Source organism: Brienomyrus brachyistius, unplaced genomic scaffold (assembly GCF_023856365.1).
Source record: "Brienomyrus brachyistius isolate T26 unplaced genomic scaffold, BBRACH_0.4 scaffold40, whole genome shotgun sequence".
Classification (NCBI taxonomy): domain Eukaryota; kingdom Metazoa; phylum Chordata; class Actinopteri; order Osteoglossiformes; family Mormyridae; genus Brienomyrus; species Brienomyrus brachyistius.
In genome coordinates, this window is record NW_026042315.1 from 1206770 (window position 1) to 1227556 (window position 20787).

General features: G+C 46.5%; 1 protein-coding gene across 2 annotated transcripts; it reads left to right on the forward strand.

Moving 5' to 3' along the window:
- Positions 1-9847: 9847 nt before the first annotated feature.
- Positions 9848-13805, forward strand: LOC125722592 (uncharacterized). 2 transcript variants are annotated; one of them, XR_007386477.1, is made up of 3 exons: positions 9848-10069; positions 11321-12185; positions 12223-13805. XR_007386477.1 is itself a non-coding variant. In XM_048998778.1 (2 exons), the coding sequence occupies exons 1-2, from the start codon at positions 9958-9960 to the stop codon at positions 12064-12066; spliced, it is 858 nt and encodes a 285-aa protein (XP_048854735.1). In that variant the 5' UTR covers positions 9848-9957; the 3' UTR covers positions 12067-13805. The 2 variants fall into 2 exon arrangements, 1 of the variants encoding a protein (XP_048854735.1); XM_048998778.1 differs by having other exon boundaries at positions 11321-13805.
- The last annotated feature ends 6982 nt before the right edge of the window (positions 13806-20787 follow it).

Consider the following 20787-nt stretch of genomic DNA (forward strand, 5'->3'; position numbering starts at 1 on the left):
TAGAGGACTCAGATGTCAGCCCCTCACACAGGCCTATAGAGGACTCAGACGTCAATCCCTCACACAGGCCTATAGAGGACTCAGAAGTCAATCCCTCACACAGGCCTATAGAGGACTCAGACGTCAATCCCTCACACAGGCCTATAGAGGACTCAGACGTCAATCCCTCACACAGGCCTATAGAGGACTCAGACTTCAACCCCTCACACAGGCCTATAGAGGACTCGAACGTCAGCCCCTCACACAGGCCTATAGAAGACTCGAACATCAGCCCCTCACACAGGCCTATAGAGGACTCAGACATCAGCCCCTCACACAGGCCTATAGAGGACTCAGACGTCAGCCCCTCACACAGGCCTATAGAGGACTCGGACGTCAATCCCTCACAAAGGCCTATAGAGGACTCGGACGTCAGCCCCTCACACAGGCCTATAGAGGACTCGGACGTCAATCCCTCACAAAGGCCTATAGAGGACTCGAATATCATCCCCTCACACAGGCCTATAGAGGACTCAGACATCAGCCCCTCGCACAGGCCTATAAAGGACTCAGAAGTCAGCCCCTCACACAGGCCTATACAGGACTCGAACATCAGCCCCTCACACAGGCCTATAGAGGACTCGGACGTCCGCCCCTCACACAGGCTTATAGAGGACTCGGACGTCAGCCCCTCACACAGGCCTATAGAGGACTCGGACGTCAGACCCTCACACAGCCTTATAGAGGACTCGGACGTCAGCCCCTCACACAGGCCTATCGAGGACTCAGACATCAGCCCCTCACACAGGCCTATAGAGGACTCGAACATCAGCCCCTCACACAGGCCTATAGAGGACTCGGACGTCAGCCCCTCACACAGGCCTATAGAGGACTCGGACGTCAGCCCCTCACACAGGCCTATAGAGGACTCGGACGTCAGCCCCTCACACAGGCCTATGGAGGACTCGGACGTCAGCCCCTCAAACAGGCCTATAGAGGATTCGGACGTCAGCCCCTCACACAGGCCTATAGAGGACTCAGACGTCAATCCTTCACACAGGCCTATAGAGGACTCAGACGTCAATCCCTCACACAGGCCTATAGAGGACTCAGACACCAGCCCCTCACACAAGCCTATAGAGGACTCAGACGTCAATCCCTCACACAGGCCTATAGAGGACTCAGATGTCAGCCCCTCATACAGGCCTATAGAGGACTCAGACTTCAGCCCCTCACACAGGCCTATAGAGGACTCAGACGTCAGCCCCTCACACAGGCCTATAGAGGACTCAGACGCCAATCCCTCACACAGGCCTATAGAGGACTCAGACGTCAATCCCTCACACAGGCCTATAGAGGACTCAGATGTCAATCCCTCTCACAGGCCTATAGAGGACTCAGACTTCAACCCCTCACACAGGCCTATAGAGGACTCAGACGTCAATCCCCCACACAGGCCTATAGAGGACTCAGATGTCAGCCCCTCACACAGGCCTATAGAGGACTCAGACGTCAATCACTCACACAGGCCTATAGAGGACTCAGACGTCAATCCCTCACACAGGCCTATAGAGGACTCAGACGTCAATCCCTCACACAGGCCTATAGAGGACTCAGACGTCAATCCCTCACACAGGCCTATAGAGGACTCAGACACCAGCCCCTCACACAGGCCTATAGAGGACTCAGACGTCAATCCTTCACACAGGCCTATAGTGGACTCAGACTTCAACCCCTCGCACAGGTCTATAAAGGACTCAGACGTCAGCCCCTCGCACAGGCCTATAGAGAACTCAGACGTCCCTCCCACGGGCCTATAGAGGACTCAGTCGTCAGCCCTTCACACAGGCCTATAGAGGACTCGAACGTCAGCCCCTCACACAGGCCTATAGAAGACTCGAACATCAGCCCCTCACACAGGCCTATAGAGGACTCAGACATCAGCCCCTCGCACAGGCCTATAGAGAACTCAGACGTCCCTCCCACGGGCCTATAGAGGACTCAGACGTCAGCCCCTCACACAGGCCTATAGAGGACTCGAACGTCAGCCCCTCACACAGGCCTATGAAGGACTCGGACGTCAGCCCCTCAAACAGGCCTATAGAGGATTCGGACGTCAGCCCCTCACACAGGCCTATAGAGGACTCAGACGTCAATCCCTCACACAGGCCTATAGAGGACTCAGACTTCAGCCCCTCGCACAGGCCTATAAAGGACTCAGACGTCAGCCCCTCGCACAGGCCTATAGAGGACTCAGAATTCAGCCCCTCACACAGGCCTATAGAGGACTCAGACATCAGCCCCTCACACAGGCCTATAGAGAACTCAGACATCAGCCCCTCGGACAGGCCTATAGAGGACTCAGACTTCAGCCCCTCGCACAGGGCTATAGAGGACTCAGACGCCAATCCCTCACACAGGCCTATAGAGGACTCAGACGTCAGCCCCTCACACAGGCCTATAGAGGACTCAGACGCCAATCCCTCACACAGGCCTATAGAGGACTCAGACACCAGCCCCTCACACAGGCCTATAGAGGACTCAGACGTCAATACCTCACACAGGCCTATAGAGGACTCACACGTCAATCCCTCACACAGGCCTATAGAGGACTCAGACATCAGCCCCTCGCACAAGCCTATAGAGGACTCAGAATTCAGCCCCTCACACAGGCCTATAGAGGACTCAGACATCAGCCCCTCGCACAGGCCTATAAAGGACTCAGACGTCAGCCCCTCGCACAGGCCTATAGAGGACTCAGACGTCAGCCCCCCACACAGGCCTATAGAGGACTCAGATGTCAGCCCCTCACACAGGCCTATAGAGGACTCAGACGTCAATCCCTCACACAGGCCTATAGAGGACTCAGACGTCAATCCCTCACACAGGCCTATAGAGGACTCAGACGTCAATCCCTCACACAGGCCTATAGAGGACTCAGACACCAGCCCCTCACACAGGCCTATAGAGGACTCAGACGTCAATCCTTCACACAGGCCTATAGTGGACTCAGATGTCAGCCCCTCGCACAGGCCTATAGAGGACTCGAACATCAGCCCCTCACACAGGCCTATAGAGGACTCAGACTTCAGCCCCTCACACAGGCCTATAGAGGACTCGGACGTCAGCCCCTCACACAGGCCTATAGAGGACTCAGACGTCAATCCCTCACACAGGCCTATAGAGGACTCAGACGTCAATCCCTCACACAGGCCTATAGAGGACTCAGACATCAACCCCTCACACAGGCCTATAGAGGACTCAAACGTCAGTCCCTCACACAGGCCTATAGAGGACTCAGACGTCAACCCCTCGCACAAGCCAATAGAGGACTCAGAATTCAGCCCCTCACACAGGCCTATAGAGGACTCAGACATCAGCCCCTCACACAGGCCTATAGAGGACTCAGACGTCAATCCCTCACACAGGCCTATAGAGGACTCAGACGTCAGCCCCCCACACAGGCCTATAGAGGACTCAGATGTCAGCCCCTCACACAGGCCTATAGAGGACTCAGACGTCAATCCCTCACACAGGCCTATAGAGGACTCAGACGCCAATCCCTCACACAGGCCTATAGAGGACTCAGACGTCAATACCTCACACAGGCCTATAGAGGACTCAGACGTCAATCCCTCACACAGGCCTATAGAGGACTCAGACTTCAACCCCTCACACAGGCCTATAGAGGACTCGAACGTCAGCCCCTCACACAGGCCTATAGAAGACTCGAACATCAGCCCCTCACACAGGCCTATGGAGGACTCAGACATCAGCCCCTCACACAGGCCTATAGAGGACTCAGACGTCAGCCCCTCACACAGGCCTATAGAGGACTCGGACGTCAATCCCTCACAAAGGCCTATAGAGGACTCGGACGTCAGCCCCTCACACAGGCTTATAGAGGACTCGGACGTCAGCCCCTCACACAGGCCTATAGAGGACTCGGACGTCAGACCCTCACACAGCCTTATAGAGGACTCGGACGTCAGCCCCTCACACAGGCCTATCGAGGACTCAGACATCAGCCCCTCACACAGGCCTATAGAGGACTTGAACATCAGCCCCTCACACAGGCCTATAGAGGACTCGGACGTCAGCCCCTCACACAGGCCTATAGAGGACTCGGACGTCAGCCCCTCACACAGGCCTATAGAGGACTCGGACGTCAGCCCCTCAAACAGGCCTATAGAGGACTCGGACGTCAGCCCCTCACACGGGCCTATAGATGACTCAGACGTCAGCCCCTCACACGGGCCTATAGAGGACTCTGACGTCAGCCCCTCACACGGGCCTATAGAGGACCCAGACGTCAGCCCCTCACACGGGCCAATAGAGGACTCTGACGTCAGCCCCTCACACGGGCCTATAGAGGACTCAGACGTCAGCCCCTCACACGGGCCTATAGAGGACTCAGACGTCAGCCCCTCACACGGGTCTATAGAGGACTCAGACGTCAGCCCCTCACACAGACCTATAGAGGACTCAGACGTCAGCCCCTCACACAGGCCTATAGAGGACTCAGACGTCAGCCCCTCACACAGGCCTATAGAGGACTCAGACGTCAGCACCTCACACAGGCCTATAGAGGACTCAGACGTCAGCCCCTCACATGGGCCTATAGAGGAATCACTGAAAGTATCCTTACCAGTGGCAGAGAGAGGAAATCTCTTCAAGGAGTTGTTGTAAAAACTGCATAAAGGATCATAGGCTCTGACCTCCCCTCTTTGGACACATTAAATACACAATGCTGTCGGAGGAAAACTCAGGACATACTCAGTGATCAACATCACCCAGCATTATGCCTGTTTAGGAGGAAGGATTTTAGGATACAACCTAAGACACCGCAGGCCAGAGAGCATGACCGCCTACAAAACACGATTCTACAACAGCTTTATCCCAGCCACAGTTAGACTGATGGCTAAGCACATTAAAGTGGGTATGAAATACAGCCGCCCCACTTCCCCCGTGGACATTACCTGGACAGTTACCACTCCAAAGAGGCAATCAGACACATCGGAGCACTACAGCCTCACTTTCATTCTTTCTCTTAGGTAGTCAAATAACTCTTTCAGTGCAATAGTCTAACAAACATGTGCAATATTCCACTTTTCTGTACATTATACTGTCTTGATATTATTTCTGTGAAATAATTCACTCACACACCCAGGCCATGCACTCTGTATCCTGTATCTGCATCTGTACACAGTGTGTAACCACTTACTGTATTACATTCTGGAATTACTGTGTTGGCTGCTTTTATTATTTACATTTTTTATATTATGTTATTTAATGTTTTAAAAAACTGTCTCTTCTCCTCTGTCTCTCTATTTTTTAAAAATGACTCTGGGAGATACGCACAAGAATTCCAATGTGCTTCTACTGACCTGTTCCTGTGCAAATGGCAATAAAGATATCTACTACTACGCTACCAATGATATACCAGGCCCTTCAGGTCTGGGTGTGCAGCAGGACCACAAGACAGGAGAGTTCAGGACAACTGACTTCACTGACTCGACCTGGTCCACTGATGCTGAATAACCTCTCAGGTGACAATGAGCGAAAGCGGAGAGATGTAGGTGGGAGCTATGGAAGTGAGAAGAGTGAGCAAACTGTAGGATATACCCAAGATGACGTAAACCAGGATGGGTTACCAAAACATAAGAGTGGAAATTGGTGGTATAAAAGGGCTGATACACCGCTGCTTCATTAGGGAGGAGGATTGTGTGGTGTGTGCGAGTGCAGAGCCTCCAGCTCAGGGAGTCCCGTTCCCGTACACTAATAACCAGTGTGGAGACTGGGGAATGTAGAGAGTTAGAAGAGTCTGGAAGGGTCTGTGTCAGGATGGTTTGATTCCCCTGATAAAGTATGCAAACTTAAATCTAGTCCGAAAGTGCGCATGCAGTACTGTCCATATTGGTGCCTGATATACCAGGGAAATATTAAATATGCTTATAGGGTGGACAGTTTAGGCCTTGGGAAGGGGGACAGCGATATATTATGGGGCAGAAATTGAGTTTTTTCAAGGGACTTCCTTGTGAGTGTTTTAAGAATAATGGGACAGAGGAGGTAGGCATCTCCGGGGGTAACTGTGGAACTGTTTGGGATGTGAAAGGCGACCAAATGCAGAATGGAGAAGTATGGAGCATTCCGCTGGATGCATTAGAGAACCAGAGCGTACCTCTGGCAGATACGTGGTGGCTGTGTGGTCAGGAGGGAGGATTGAGGCCTCCTCTCCCCAATAATTGTGGAGGCCTCTGCACTAGGGGGATGTTAGCTAGCCAGGTGGATATTTACTCTGACAAACAGCCCTCTAGGTCCCACAGGTTTGTTACGAGCTGCGAAGATGATCCCAGTGTGTATATAGATGCCATATGCCAGCCGAGGGGCATTCCAGAGAAATATAAGGTGAGAAGTGAGATAGCTGCAGGGTTTGAATCAATATTAATTTGGCCTACTGTTAACAAAAATGTGGAATGGATAAATTATTTGTACTATAATCAGCAGAGGTTTACCAACTATACTCAGGAGGCACTCGCATCTCTGGGGGAGCAGCTTCAGGCCACCAGTCTGATGGCATGACAGAACAGGATGGCCCTGGATTGGCTCCTGGCTGAAAAAGGGGGAGTGTGTGTGCTGTTCGGGGATCAGTGCTGTACATTTATTCCCAATAATACAGCCCAGGATGTTTCATTTACTGAGGGTATGAGAAAGTTGCAGGGGTTACAGGATGAGATGGCGAGAAATTCGGGGCAACATGACGAGTTGTTTGACTGGTGCTATAATATGTGGGGTAGTTGGCAGTAAGCCCTTATGAAAGCACTCTGTGTGCGTGCTGTGTTCATTCTTGCTTTGCTACTAATCTTTTGTTGTGTAGTTCCTCTTGTTCGCTCCCTAGTGGGAAGAGCGCTGTCTCAGCAGGCGACTATAGCTGCAATGTTTAGAGTGGTGGGAGGACCGTTTGGAGCGGCAACCTCCTGGACCAACACGGAAACGGATGGCGACATAGACACCTTGGATACGCTCCTGCCCATAGCTGAAGTTCGGCCGTACCGCCTGTGAATACTCCATGTTGGAAACGCTGCAGCCTGCCTGCCGCCCACGACACCTGGGACTTTCCTGCTCATGACAGAGTGCCTGTTATAGTAATCTACAGTGTTATCAGTTAACCTTTCAGTTATCTTTGCATTAGCCGTATATGTTTATGTAATGAGCTTGTGGTAGGTGATGTACTCCTGGTAGATTATGTATTCCTGATAATATATGCAATGTATCCTGGGGAGTTCATTGCTGTTGGTTGATTCTGAGTGTTGATAGTTTGTGAGCCATGTCAGCCATGGACCCCAAAGGGGGGCCGCGCCTGTGGCGGGCTGGGAGTGGAATTTCCCTAGATCTTAGGGTTTTAGCCCTCCCTCCTAGGCTGGATGGACAGAATTGTGTGTGGGACTCTTTAGAATCCCAAAGGGGGGAAATATATGGGATATTATTTAGCACTATACAATGTAGAATATAATCATTACGGTATTATTAAAAAGCATGCCAAATACCCATGATGTAATCATTACAATGTAATCATTATAATGTAATCAACACAATGTAATCAATTGAGTATGTATTTGCACCTTGTATTAGCCTCAAATGTTCTGTTAGCTACTTTATGTTAGCCCTGAATGCATGAATATCCACCTTTATTAGTGTTATGCCTTATCATTATGTTGAAGGACAAATATATTATCAACCCTCTAATTAGACAATGTGCAACAGGTTGAAGCTACCAAGGTTTGCTACTCAAGGAAGGTTTTCGCCCGAGTTCCTCAAAAGTTCACGGCTGAGCATTTTTAAAAAACCAAGTGGAGATGGTCGCACCACCATTATGTTCGGCTGAGGGACCAAACAGTAAAAGAAATGATGGACAAACTTATCACCTAGTGGTGTGGATTGATGTAAAAAACAATGATTGTGAATGATTGAAGGAATGATGATGCTTAAGTGACGAGATATTGTTAAATGATAAGACCTTGTATAAAAATTGGTGTAAAACAGTACTGGAGACACTTTACGTGTCCGGCCTTGGTTGTAACTTCATTGTTGCAATAAAGACTGAATTTGGATCTACACCAGCGGCTTCTGACTTCTGATTTAGCAGGGAATGAAAAACCACAAAACTAACATTTTGCCTTTTTCCCCATCTGTAACTGTTATTATGTTATTATCATTTAGAACTGAATATCCATACTCCCTTTTAATCTCATGCATCTTTTTTATCATTCCCCAGACTTTACTAATGTCAGTTTCCCGTCCTACTGAATTACAGAAGGACCTCCAAAACTCCCTCTTTGCTCATTTAACTACCCTCCTTACGTTAGCCTGCAACTTTTTGTACTCAATCAAATTCTGAAAGTTGTGAGTACTTTTTAACATTGTAAAAGCTTTGTTCCGAAACTTAACTGCAGTATCACATTTCTTTGTTTACTATGAGATCTTTGGTTAGTCTGCTTTGCTGCCTCTAGAATTACTGCATCATGGTTAGATTTCTTTTGTCCGACATAAAGCCGGCCCTGCAAAACGTCACCTAACGTCACCAAGTCACATGGTACAAAAACCTACAAGACGATCGTGACAGATCGTGCAGCACGTGCAGAGAGCAAGAAAGATCGTGCAGCACCTTTCAGCCGGCGTAACTGTAAATGTCGCTACTATGTGCCCCTGGCTTATTTTGTAAATGTCTCGTAAATGTACTTGTTTGTTTTGTTAATCTTAATGGTCACTGGTCAGCTATTACTTCTGTTGTAATTTAAAGCTTCAATAACAAAAATAATAAAAAAAACCTCTCAGCCGGCTGCACAAACTGGACCTGCCTCCGTGACACAACTTTGCCCTTATTGGCTGAACAATTTTAGTCACACGCATGACGTTTGTATCTCTGGAAGTTCCGATGCATTATCTGCTATTTCTCCCGAAAAGCCTGTAAAGAAGTAAAGTTTCAATAAATGCTCTAATAGTACACATAAGTTAATCGTTTATTTATTGTTAGTTACTGTAATGTTGCGCTGCTTTATGTGTTTAATCGTCTAGTCTGTGAAGAAGGCATTCAAGTAAGAATTGCATTGTATTCTGTGCATGACAATAAAAACTTTGAATCCTTGAAATAAATGTATTTGATCTTTTTCCTGGCAGCTATCTTTTCACTGCTAGCACTTTGGATCAGGAGTTGGTTATTGTAGAAGAGGTAATGTGCATGCAGGTGATATTTGTATAGATGTATCTACACCCTTTTGGAAGTGCGGCCATCTCAGTCAGGTCTCGCACTAGGAGGAGTAGAAGCTGTCTAGTTTGGCTGCTGTCAGTTTATATTCCACTCCTGCAGCCGCCGGCAGATGGCACTCGCCCTCACGTCAGCTGCAGTCAGACCTAAGCCAAGTCGAACGCACCCAATGGCTCCTCCCCATTCCCAATTATCAAAAAACCCACTAATTGAATGGGTCGCGTAATTATCGCTATGAATTCTGGGAGTCTGTGCAACTTCAAGACCGCAGCTCTCGTGTTACTTATAACAAGGAAGGAATATTATTCTATGTCTTTAATGGCGACCGAATGATGGATTGATATAATGTAGTGTTTCATTCTATATCCTGTTTTGATAAGATATCGACATTTCGTAAACATTCGATATACAATTAAACCATAATTGGTCCGTCTTGTTTCTTTGTCACCCAGAAACTTCACAACTGTGTTGTGAGCGGATTTTCAGCGCTTAAAATTTTGTGGTACTTCTACGTTTCTGCGCTTTTGTAAATGTAGATCGTATGTTTTGTCATTTGATTAAAGCGTTTGAAGACTTTGAAGCGCGCTGACACCAATCGGCCACCGTAGCTTAGCAACCGAATCATAACAATTCTTATTCCGTTTAGAGTTTTCATTTGAACATTTAAAGCAGCTCAGACTTGCAGTTTATCAGCAAGAGAGAAGACGCGAAAGATGTCCATCGTGAAAACCACCGTGAATCTCCAGAGGATTGACTGGCTGCTGCCGAAAGGTGCAGTCAGTGTGCGGATCGCCCCGGAATACATCCCCGGTCCAGTTGGCCGAGGTAAGGATGGCAAAATGATGCCCAGACTAACTCAGCACTTAAAGAGTTAAAGTCAGAATATGCTTGACTAGTCTTCTTGAATCTTCTGTTCTATTATCTTGTTTTAGAAGTACATGTCTAAATAATAAAGTAGTTCACCTTTAGCTTTAATATACGGGAGTCTTTTTGCATGTCTACTGCATTATATAATGAAATCAGTAAAATCTGTGGCTGTGCTGTGTTTAAACATCAGAGAAAATCATCATGAAGTGGTAAAGTAACAGCTGAATATGTCCTAATATACGGTGTTTCCCCGAAAATAAGACAGGGTCTTATATTCATTTTTGTTCCAAATGACGCATATAGTATAACATGCTACAGTATATTTACCGGTATTCATGAACAAAAATCCACATTTATTCAAACACAGACATTATGTCATCTTCTAACAGTATCTTTCCATGTAAACAATTTGACGGTGAATTTATTCATGAACAAAATTCTGCTGTATACTGCATATGTTTATTCAAATATAGTCGTAATGTCATGTTCTTCTGGAACATCATTGTAAATCTCCAAGTTCCAAATTCCGTCCTGAATATCTCGCAACTCAATTTCCTGTAGAACCAGTGTCCCCAATCTCTCATGTTTAGCAATAACTCTGTCCTTAAATGAGCGCCTCTTGTCCATGTAGCCTTCTCGTAGTATAACCGCATCTCATTCTAGTTACCGTACAATCCATGGGACAATAACTAGGGCTTATATTACGAGCTTCTTGAAAAATCATGTTAGGGCTTATTTGCGGGGAAACGCGGTAGTAATCAGAAAAAGCATAAATCTTAGTTTGGTACCTTGAGAGTGAATAAATAATGCAACTTATGGAAAGTGTAAGATATGTAAAGGATTTGACTTAATAGCCAGTTGTTGATGCCAGCATTTGGATTGAGTGGGCTGCTATATTTGATGCACATGAACCTTTCCAGTGTTGTTTTTCGCTGTTGTTCTGCGTATCAGGGAATCTGTGCACAAACTGGCTTGTTTTTATAGGTCAGGTTCCCCTGCTGAAACGCAGATGGCCCAAGTCAAGACCAGCGCATAAGTTTCCCAAGCGTGTGTTTCCTGTATCCAATAAAGACGGGAGAATTTTTCTTAGTGTGCAATACCAACTGCCAAGTGTGATATCTGTGATGGTTGTGATGTAGTGTTGTTGTACAGTGACATAATGTTTCATTTAAATTAAATATGCTGTCCCCTGTCTTTATAATCCCAAAGGACAAACCAGTTCCAGTGATGCTGGCCGTCGGAAGAAGTGGCGCACCAGGCCGCCGGCAGCCAGCTCCCTGACCACGTCTGCCTCTCCTGGATCTGCTGCCATCCCGGTGGCAACCAGCAGGGGTCAGCAGGGCACAGGCCGCCGTAGAAAAACGGCGGGAGGCCGGTCAGGGCGAAGAAGGAGGTATGACCAACAGAAGGGGTTAGAGCCTAAGCCCAGCTCACCAACCTTCTCCTCCTCTTCATTTTTATTTCCGTCTTCAGTCCCCTCCCCTTTTGTTTCATCCCCATTTCTTTTTATGGGCTCCTCTGTTTTATCCCCACACTTAGTCACACCTGTAAGCCCAGCTCCACATCCATTTTCAGCTCCAGGCATGGTTCATCTGACCCCTCTGCTTCAGGCTCCAGCACAGGCTGTAGCCGCCTCATCTCACCTGGAAAAATTCTATTGGTTGTATAACTATTATGTAACAAAGTACTCTAAAATGACCTATGACGCCAAGTGCTTTACTGAGTACTGGTGTCAGGAGTTTTGGAACAGACATTTAAATGAAATTAACTTAGCGAAACAGGGGAAGAATGAGGATAATGAGGGTACTCATTCAACCAAGAGGCGTAGGATTGATGAAGATGAGTTCATCTTTCCTATTGATGCACTGGAGCAGCTAAGTACCATGCCCAGGGCTCAGGAGATGGGTGTGGAGATGGGCTATCAGTCAGATGCACATAGCTACATTTCCCTGTAGATTCAGCACATAATTACACGAGACTTGTCATACGTACTTAGGATAAGATAAAATTAGGATATGTTACCATGTAGTTCTATAGCATAAGGTACTATAGGATAAGCTTAAGATAGGATAAGGTTAAGATTGTATAGATTAAGATAAAGATAGGACAAGTTAAGATAGTCTTAACTTGTATGCCATTTTATGTTTTACAAAGACATGATAAATTACCATAAGTTTAGGATAAGATTATATGAGATAACATAGTATAAGAATAAGATAGGATTGCATAAGATAAGAAAGATAGGATAAGATAACATAGAATAAAATTAAGATAGGATAGGTTACGGTAAGCTTAAGATTGTATAACATAGGATTAGATTAATTATAAATAAAGCAGTCCTCCTTAGAGGGGGGGTGGTGGAGGGAATATTTAAGAAATAAAAATAGGGTTAGTTAACATAAGGTAAAGATAAGATTGTATAACATAGGATTAGATTAATTATAAATAAAGCAGTCCTCCTTAGAGGGGGGGTGGTGGAGGGAATATTTAAGAAATAAAAATAGGATTAATTCAGAAGGTTAAGATAAGATTGTATAACATAGGATTAGATTAATTATAAATAAAGCAGTCCTCCTTAGAGGAGGGGTGGTGGAGGGAATATTTAAGAAATAAAAATAGGATCAGTTAACATAAGGTAAAGATAAGATTGTATAACATAGGATTAGATTAATTGTAAATAAAGCAGTCCTCCTTAGAGGGGGGGTGGTGGAGGGAATATTTAAGAAATAAAAATAGGATCAGTTAACATAAGGTTAAGATTAGATTGTATAACATAGGGGGGCGGCATGGTGGTGCAGTGGTTAGCACTGCTGCCTCACACCTCTGGGACCCAGGTTCAAGTCTCCGCCTGGGTCACATGTGTGTGGAGTTTGCATGTTCTCCCCATGTTGTCGTGGGGTTTCCTCCAGGTACTCCGGTTTCCCCCCACAGTCCAAAAACATGCTGAGGCTAATTGGCGTCGCTGGATTGCCCATAGGTGTGCATGTGTGAGTGACTGGTGTGTGAGTGTGCCCTGCGATGGGCTGGCCCCCCATCCTGGGTTGTTCCCTGCCTCGTGCCCATTGCTTCCGGGATAGGCTCCGGACCCCCCGCGACCCAATAGGATAAGCGGTTTGGAAAATGGATGGATGGATGGATGGATGTATAACATAGGGCTACAGTGAAGAAATCAAAAATTTCAAGGCAGCATGAAGGTAACGCACAATCAGGGATGTGCAATTTCTGAGGCATGTATTCAAAAAAAGTATTTTAATTGTGTTTTATGATTCATATTTGACTTAGTTCATGAAATAAAATGTTTTTTTTCTACAGACTTTGATCAGTGTTTTTGTATTTTGTAAAATACGAGAAATACTGTATGCATGGTAATGTCAGGTGTGCAAAATGTTTGTGCTAACAAAGGACACAGAGCCCCTAGAAGGGCACAGAGCCAGGCTGAGCACCACAGCGCTATCCAGCCCATGGCTGCCGATGGTCACATTCCACCAGAACCCCCCCAACACTAACTCCCCAGGGAACTTCCAAGCAGCAGAGCAGATTCCAACAACCGAGGATCAAAGGAAAAGAAAAGATACTGGCAGGAAGAAGATGATCTTGTGGCCAAAGGTTAAAAATGTAGAAGTTTGGAGAACAAATGTGTTACAAATGAAATATTATTTGAAATGTGCTACAGCTTAATCATTCTATCATACATCCATCCATCCATTTTCCAAACCGCTAATCCTACTGGGTCGCGGGGGGTCCGGAGCCTATCCCGGAAGCAATGGGCACAAGGCAGGGAACAACCCAGGATGGGGGGGCCAGCCCATCGCAGGGCACACTCACACACCATTCACACCTACAGACAATTCTTTAGCAACTCCAATTAGCCTCAGCATGTTTTTGGACTGTGGGGGGAAACCGGCGTACCCGGAGGAAACCCCACGACGACATGGGGAGAACATGCAAACTCCACACACATGTAACCCAGGCGGAGACTCGAACCTGGGTCCCAGAGGTGTGAGGCAACAGTGCTAACCACTGCACCACCATGCCGGCCCACAAATTTAAACAAATTCATTTTAAATAACTTTAATCTCAGAGCCAATTGCCATGTGCCCACAAATATTTCAATTATTATTGTTTATGATTATAAATGCCGAATACATTCCTGGAGCCTTCGATTTAGCATACACAGTGCCCTCTACAGGATTCTATCGAAACAGCATCTCTCAACCTCGTTCACAAGATTTGTCTTTTTCACAAAACGTTTTTCTTTGTAAATCCCAAAATCTTCCTATAAATGTATGTATGAATGCTTCTCGTCTTTTTCAGTCACACGAAGCCTTTATAAATGAGCTCCCCGATTAATCTGTTTACATGAAAACATCCTAATTGCGTTAAGGCATGTAAACGTAGCCACCTAACGAAAGGTAACCACGTGACTTAGCAGACTGCATGTTCCTCATCTCCTCTGTATGGACCATAGAGCTGTGTATCGGAGAGTCTGACAACACGCTACGTTTCAAGATACAGGCATTACAATTCAATGCGCTGCTCTATTTTGCCATTCTTTTTTTTTTAAATCTTCTTTTAGAAAAACATGGCACATTACAGAGAGCACACCACCAAATGGATGAAATCTGAGTAAAAACATTTGATTTTTAACGCAATCAGAATAAAGGGGTCTGCATTTATCACTGTCCCTGTAACAATCCAGCATCGTAGCACTACAGCTATTTCGGATTCAGCCAACGAATAACGTTGCTAGTCAGCAGCCTTGTGCAAGCTACTGAAAATTGCTAATTACCAATTACTGCATATAAAAGTAATTATAATAAGGGTGGGATTCGACCGTGTGTCTGCCTGGGGGGTCGCCGGCCAGGATCGCCAGCAGTTTGGACGTGTGGTTGGTCATCAATGTGCTGCATCAGCGTCTGCTCCCTCTGCCTGACCTGCCCTGTATAATTACATAATCAAGGAAAATAACAGTGGGCTAAAGGTTGCATAGTGATCACAGTAACATCGCGTCGATGTTGAAATACATGGTGCAAACAAAAGTAGTGGAATTACACTGATGAGTTACTACCAACACTGCTAGGCAGCTAGGTTTGCTAATGCTAACGTTAGCAGCGCACCCATATGCTACTTCCTCTCGCAAGATAAGGCAGCGTTACTGTCACTGTGTAAATACAATGAGATCTCTTTGGAGCAAGCCTGTCGATACCATGTTAAGTGTAAAACCACAAGTAAAATACCTTAAAAATAATAGAAATATAGATGGTGCTGAACCATGGTGAACAGTGGAGTCATAACAGGCTGTGCGTTGTGTTCAGTCACCTTTCACTGTAAATCACACATGGCTTCACAATCTTTTGTGTCTGCTCTGAATCCCTCAGGGCTGGAGTGAAAACTCCATTCACACTAACATGGTGCCAAGGGGTATTGGGTAGACATGATTCTATCCTTTTTGGATGCAATTTGTTTTACTGATTTAAATAAGTTTTCAAAAATTTCAAAATATAAGGATAGCTCATTGTATCCAAAGGGATGTGCCAAGCTTGCAGTGTTGATGTGCTGCCACCTTCTGGAAAAATGATGAACTGATTTTCAGATTAAGAACATGTATGGTTTTCTGGTATCAGGTGAGAACCGTTCATGCTGCGAACCTATGCTTATGGGTTAGGGTTAAGCTTGGGTCTAGAGCTCAGGGTACTTCCAGGCTTGGAGGCCAAGGGTAAGGTCTCTCTTTCCCCATGTAAGCATTTAATGATGATCCAGCACCAGGGCTTGGGTAAGTCACCACGAGTTGGGAGCCTCATTCCCCAGGTAAAGGATGAACGATGTCCATCCAGCCCGGGGATTCTGGTGAACCTCTCCTTACGCTGGAAGCCTCCTCCCTCAGGTAAGGGTTTAAGAATCTCGCGGTACTTCCATTGAGCCTTGGGGTTCTGGAGAAAAATCCCAGGGCCATCCAACTGTAGTAGTGTGGAATTTTGCGGGTAGGACTTGTTGATTATTTCCGGTAAGTGTGTGTGGGGACCCCTAGTGTGTGGAGGCGTCATTGGCGTTTCCCGGTCCGGTAACTCCCCTTCCGCACCGCAGTGGTCTGCCGTGGTACGCTGGCATGCTGGCTGAGGTTCACACTTATTCTGTGTCTTGGTGGGAGGTTTGGCTGTTTTAATTAGCATTAATCCTCTGCTTGATTTAAATGGCTAATGGTAATATTTTATATTGCAGTGTTTCTCTGGTGTCTGTGTTGCAGCTCCAGTGGTTGCAAGTTATTCTGGTGACTAGGCCTATAGCTACTTGTCAGTTGCTTTACTTGATGTGTTTTAATTGTAGTTACGGTTGTTGCCAGGATTACAGTTTCAGTTGCTCGTCAGCTTCAGTTTATGCCTCTTCCAGCAGGTTTGTCAGACAATAATAGTTTGAACCTGCACTGTGGCTGCTGTGTTTCCTACGTCAGTTTTTCTTTTCCGTCTGTCTTGTCTTGTCCTCAGCCGGTCCGATGTCGCCCAACAACTGCTGCTTGAAGCTCCTGGTCCTCGGTGGGACATCGGCGATGTGCTGGGAGCCTTGGAACGCGCTAAGGATCGTCGCACCTTTTCCTGCATTTGGAGCTGTTTCATTCCCTAGTTCTGCGACTTAACAGACTTTAGGCCGCCCTTTCTTTCTGTTTGGGACTGATACAGAGGGACAGCCTGTATTCTGTTACTCATTGTTTGCACTCTTCATAGTTTTCAACACTCAGATTCTTGGTTAGATTGTGGTATTTTCTGGGAGGCTGAGCAGTGGCTGCCTCGATTGATCTGGCTGACTAAGATTTGATTGGTCTGGGGTGGTGGTGTTCACACTTTCACCTTGTGCAGTATATTTGTGTGGGGATCAGTGTGGTGGAGCACAGGTGTGTGTGTGCGTGTGTGTGTGTGTGTGTGTGTCTGTGTGTGTGTGTGTGTGTGTGTGTGTTAGTTTAGGGGACTCTATTCCCCCTTTTGATCAACTTCCCCGGACACCTGTCTCTTGCTTGGGTTTAGTCAGCCGGTGGCCAAAGGCTGGTTGCTGGTTTATTTTTTAAGGTTGTTGATGCTAAAGCGCTTGTCTTGTTTCTTTGTTTTATATTTTCAACAACCTGTTAATAGTACAAACACGTCTCCAGCTCCATTCGGTAAATGAACTTGTGTGCTCTTAATTTAGAGTAATTTTTCCTGTGGTGAAATTCCCCAGGTGGTGTAGTCGTGTCCTTGTACTACTGACCGCTCTCTGCCACAAACACTTTACTCTGAACCTAACCCTAATCCTAAACCTAACCATAGCCCCAAACGTCATGTCCTGCCACCTCCCTGACGTGGCTCTAATAAGCCATGCCTGCTGCTCGTTGGTCTCGTGTCTCGTTCCATCCCTCATGTTAAACACTCCCAGCTACTTCCAGTCTGTTCCCTTGTTATTCCTGTATAAGTGCTTCCTGGCCCTGTGTTCGCCATTGATGTGGTGCCCTCCATGTTGCTTGTTCCCTAGCCTCCCATCTTGATCCCAGTAAATCCCAGTTTATTGTCTGACAACACCTGCTCCCAGAGTCGTTCATCCTGGCACCCAACAGACTGACGGAACTCGACAAGCCCCAGTAGGTTCCCCAGGTCCCTACTGCCGATCACTGCTGCTTGTGTCAAGCATACCTAATGTCGCTGGTTCAGGCCGCAGTACATCTTTGCCCAGAGAGAATGGCCCATCTCTGACGGATGGCATAGCCGCCCTCTCCCCGGACTCCCAAGTGGAGGGTGTGACAGCTATAGCGGAGATCCTCAGGGCCCTCTGGAATGGAGTGAGTGTGCTGAACCCCGCAGAGGTGGGGTGCTCTGGAGAAAAGGAGCCCGCCGTCTCCATGTCGTTTGCCGTAGGGCGACCTGCGTCCTCATTGTCACTTGAAGTCTGACAACATGATGCTTCTCTGGGATTTACTGTGATCCCCCTGTTCACCAAAACATGCTCCCCAAAGCTCTCCAGCACAGAAGAACAGGCTTCACTCCTAGTTCTATGGTTGTCAGAGTGCTGGACCACAGTAGAGGTCGGACTTTGCTTCAACATGGTTTTATTGGAAGTCTGCACACAATACAGATGTTTCCTACTGTCCTTCGTTCCAATTAAATGTGGAAACATTTTGTCAGCTGGCTGGACAAGACCCTACTGCCTCTTTTAATAGTACACATAGTAGTGAGCAGTGGTGACGTAATGGTTAGGGAAGCGCACTCGTGATTGAAAGACACTGCATCTACAGTATCTGGCCCAGGAGAGCCAGCCATTGCAGTCGTTACATCCGCACTTAAGGCTCCCGGCCCAGAGGGCCGCTCAGGCCGCACCCACAGTGTCCAACACAGGTGAGGCCTTGGTTGCCTCTAGGCTTCTCATAGAATCTGACACGGTTCCCTGGTAACCAGCCGACACCTGCCACACTGCTCCATAATGTCAGGCCAGCGTCCACCTCTCTGTCCCCTGATGCCTGGCCAGCACTCACGTCAATGTCCCCAGACGTCCAGCCGGTGCCCACCTCATCTCCTGACGGCCTGCTGGTGCCCACTTTCTATCCTGATGTCCCACCGGCACATGCCTGCAGGCTGCCACCAGCCCAGAGAAGATGGATCCAGAGGATGTCCTGCTAGAGTGCCCTGGGTCCTGATACGTGGGTCCCTCCTTCATCCCAGACTCCGGTTACTCTGGTCCCAGTTTCTGGTCACCAGTATCAACAGGAGCCCAAGAAAGCGGCAGGCAGAATGTCTGTCTCCCAGAGAGGGTTTGCCAGTCTCTGTTCTTGCCCTGTATGTCCCTTGTCATCTTCATGTTCCTCTCCTGTTGTCTCCTTGCTGCTCTACTGTTCTGCGGTTCTCTCATCGCCCGCCAACCCCTCATGTCCTCCTGCCCTGCTGGCCCTCCCAGACCCTCTGGTCCTGTGATTCGGCAGAGTTCAGCCTCATCTGGAAAGGGGCCTAGGAGGGTCCCCCCCCCCCCCCCCGATGACTTCCCGATATACACTTCGATTCACCTGGAGCAATTCAATTTGGAGTCGCAGGCTGCCCAAAATTTAATTCCATATCTGCCCGGTTTTCGGAGCATATGCTGTCAAAATGGGCAGCAGACTGCAACAGCAGACGGAGAGAATACTTATCCGATGCCAAATACAGGAATCAGATATAAACGTTATACATTTTTCATAGCACTTTACAATATTATTCATTACTGACTTAATAACACAGTCACTACTCAGGTACAAATCGTGAGTAAATATAGTAACTAAAATAAATGATCCATTATGATTCATTGAACACAAACATGAAATTGATACTCACTACATACGTATTGGCAACATGTTCGGAAAAATATGATTTTTTTGGTAATTAAAAACTATAAACTGTTGTGACAATGTAGATCGATGTGAAGCAGTAATAAAGAAGATATTAGTTACCCATGAACAGAACCAGGTGTGACAATGGTGATATGCATCAGGGGAATGATGTTTGCCCAGAGCTCTCATACTTTGCAGATCGCCGCCATCTTGTCGCTGGATTTCCTGAGTGCTCTGGACTGACGATCGTCAGAGCAGATAACCAGCAACATGTCACAAAAGCTTTGTTTGGGCATCGTTGCTAGAAAAATCACCGGTCTCATTTTCGCACTTCATAAACTTTTGATTGATTCTTAATTGGATTTGAAAACCTCAGCCAATATTAAAAGCCCCATATATGCCCTAAACTCCCTTGCTGTTATTTCTTTCTAGTCCTTGACGAATTTCCTTCTTACCTCCAGGTTGCTAATGTTGATTTTTCCATTGATCTTGGAATAAAAAGTTGGACAGGATATCTTTGGCTTGCCGAATGCAGAGCCTGGTTGGCCGCAGAGAGGTTTTCATTGAGTACTGTGCTGTAATCCTGCCTGGACCATGTCCGTCCAGTGCTTTTGACTACCAGCACATCTGCACATCTTTAGTAATATCAGTCTCTTCCTCTGCAAATTCCACTTCCGAAACCTCAACAGAGGTCTCACACCTACTTCAGTACTGTCCCTTTCTGTACTACTGCTTTCCAATTTCTGCAATACGAGATCTGCTGCTTCTTCAGGTGTATCGCTCCATGTCTCTTACAGAGCAGCACCTCAGATCATCCTCAGGTTTGGCACCAGTATCATAGATAATGCGAACCTTCATATAAGTAAGAGGTAATATTTTGCTCAGTATCAGTTCAAGTTCAAATACTTCAGGTTTTTTATTTGACAAAACACATAAAATAGTCGTGCAAAGTCATTGATTTATTTTTAAAACTATTGCACTGTGATACATTTAACATCATATTTCCAGTTCTGCCAAATCTCTTATTGACAGCTTAGTGGTTTTCCAATGGCTTGTGGCGTCACATGGTGGTCGAAAATGATATTACAGGCTTTTGTTGAAATTACCTTAAAATTCATCTGGAATGTATTGATTTATGCTGTAATTAATGATGCAAATTAACACAGATGGGGCCATTTTGACCCAAAACAGCTAGTTGGAGTGTAGCAATCCTCCAGATTGTAAAGGTCAAGATACTAAAACCTGGAAAAGTGCAAAGGACTGGAGCAAAAGAATAACAGTGAAAGCTGTCAGAAACAGGCAGGAAACTCTGCATGGATGTTTTTGAAGAGGTAGACGGGTCCAGTTGGCTGTATTAGTC

Coding starts and splice junctions, on each gene's coding strand:
- LOC125722592 (XM_048998778.1), top strand. CDS start 9,958: ATGTCCATCGTGAAAACCACCGTGAATCTCCAGAGGATTGACTGGCTG. Junction 10,070..11,320: donor CCCCGGTCCAGTTGGCCGAG/GTAAGGATGGCA, acceptor ATAATCCCAAAG/GACAAACCAGTTCCAGTGAT.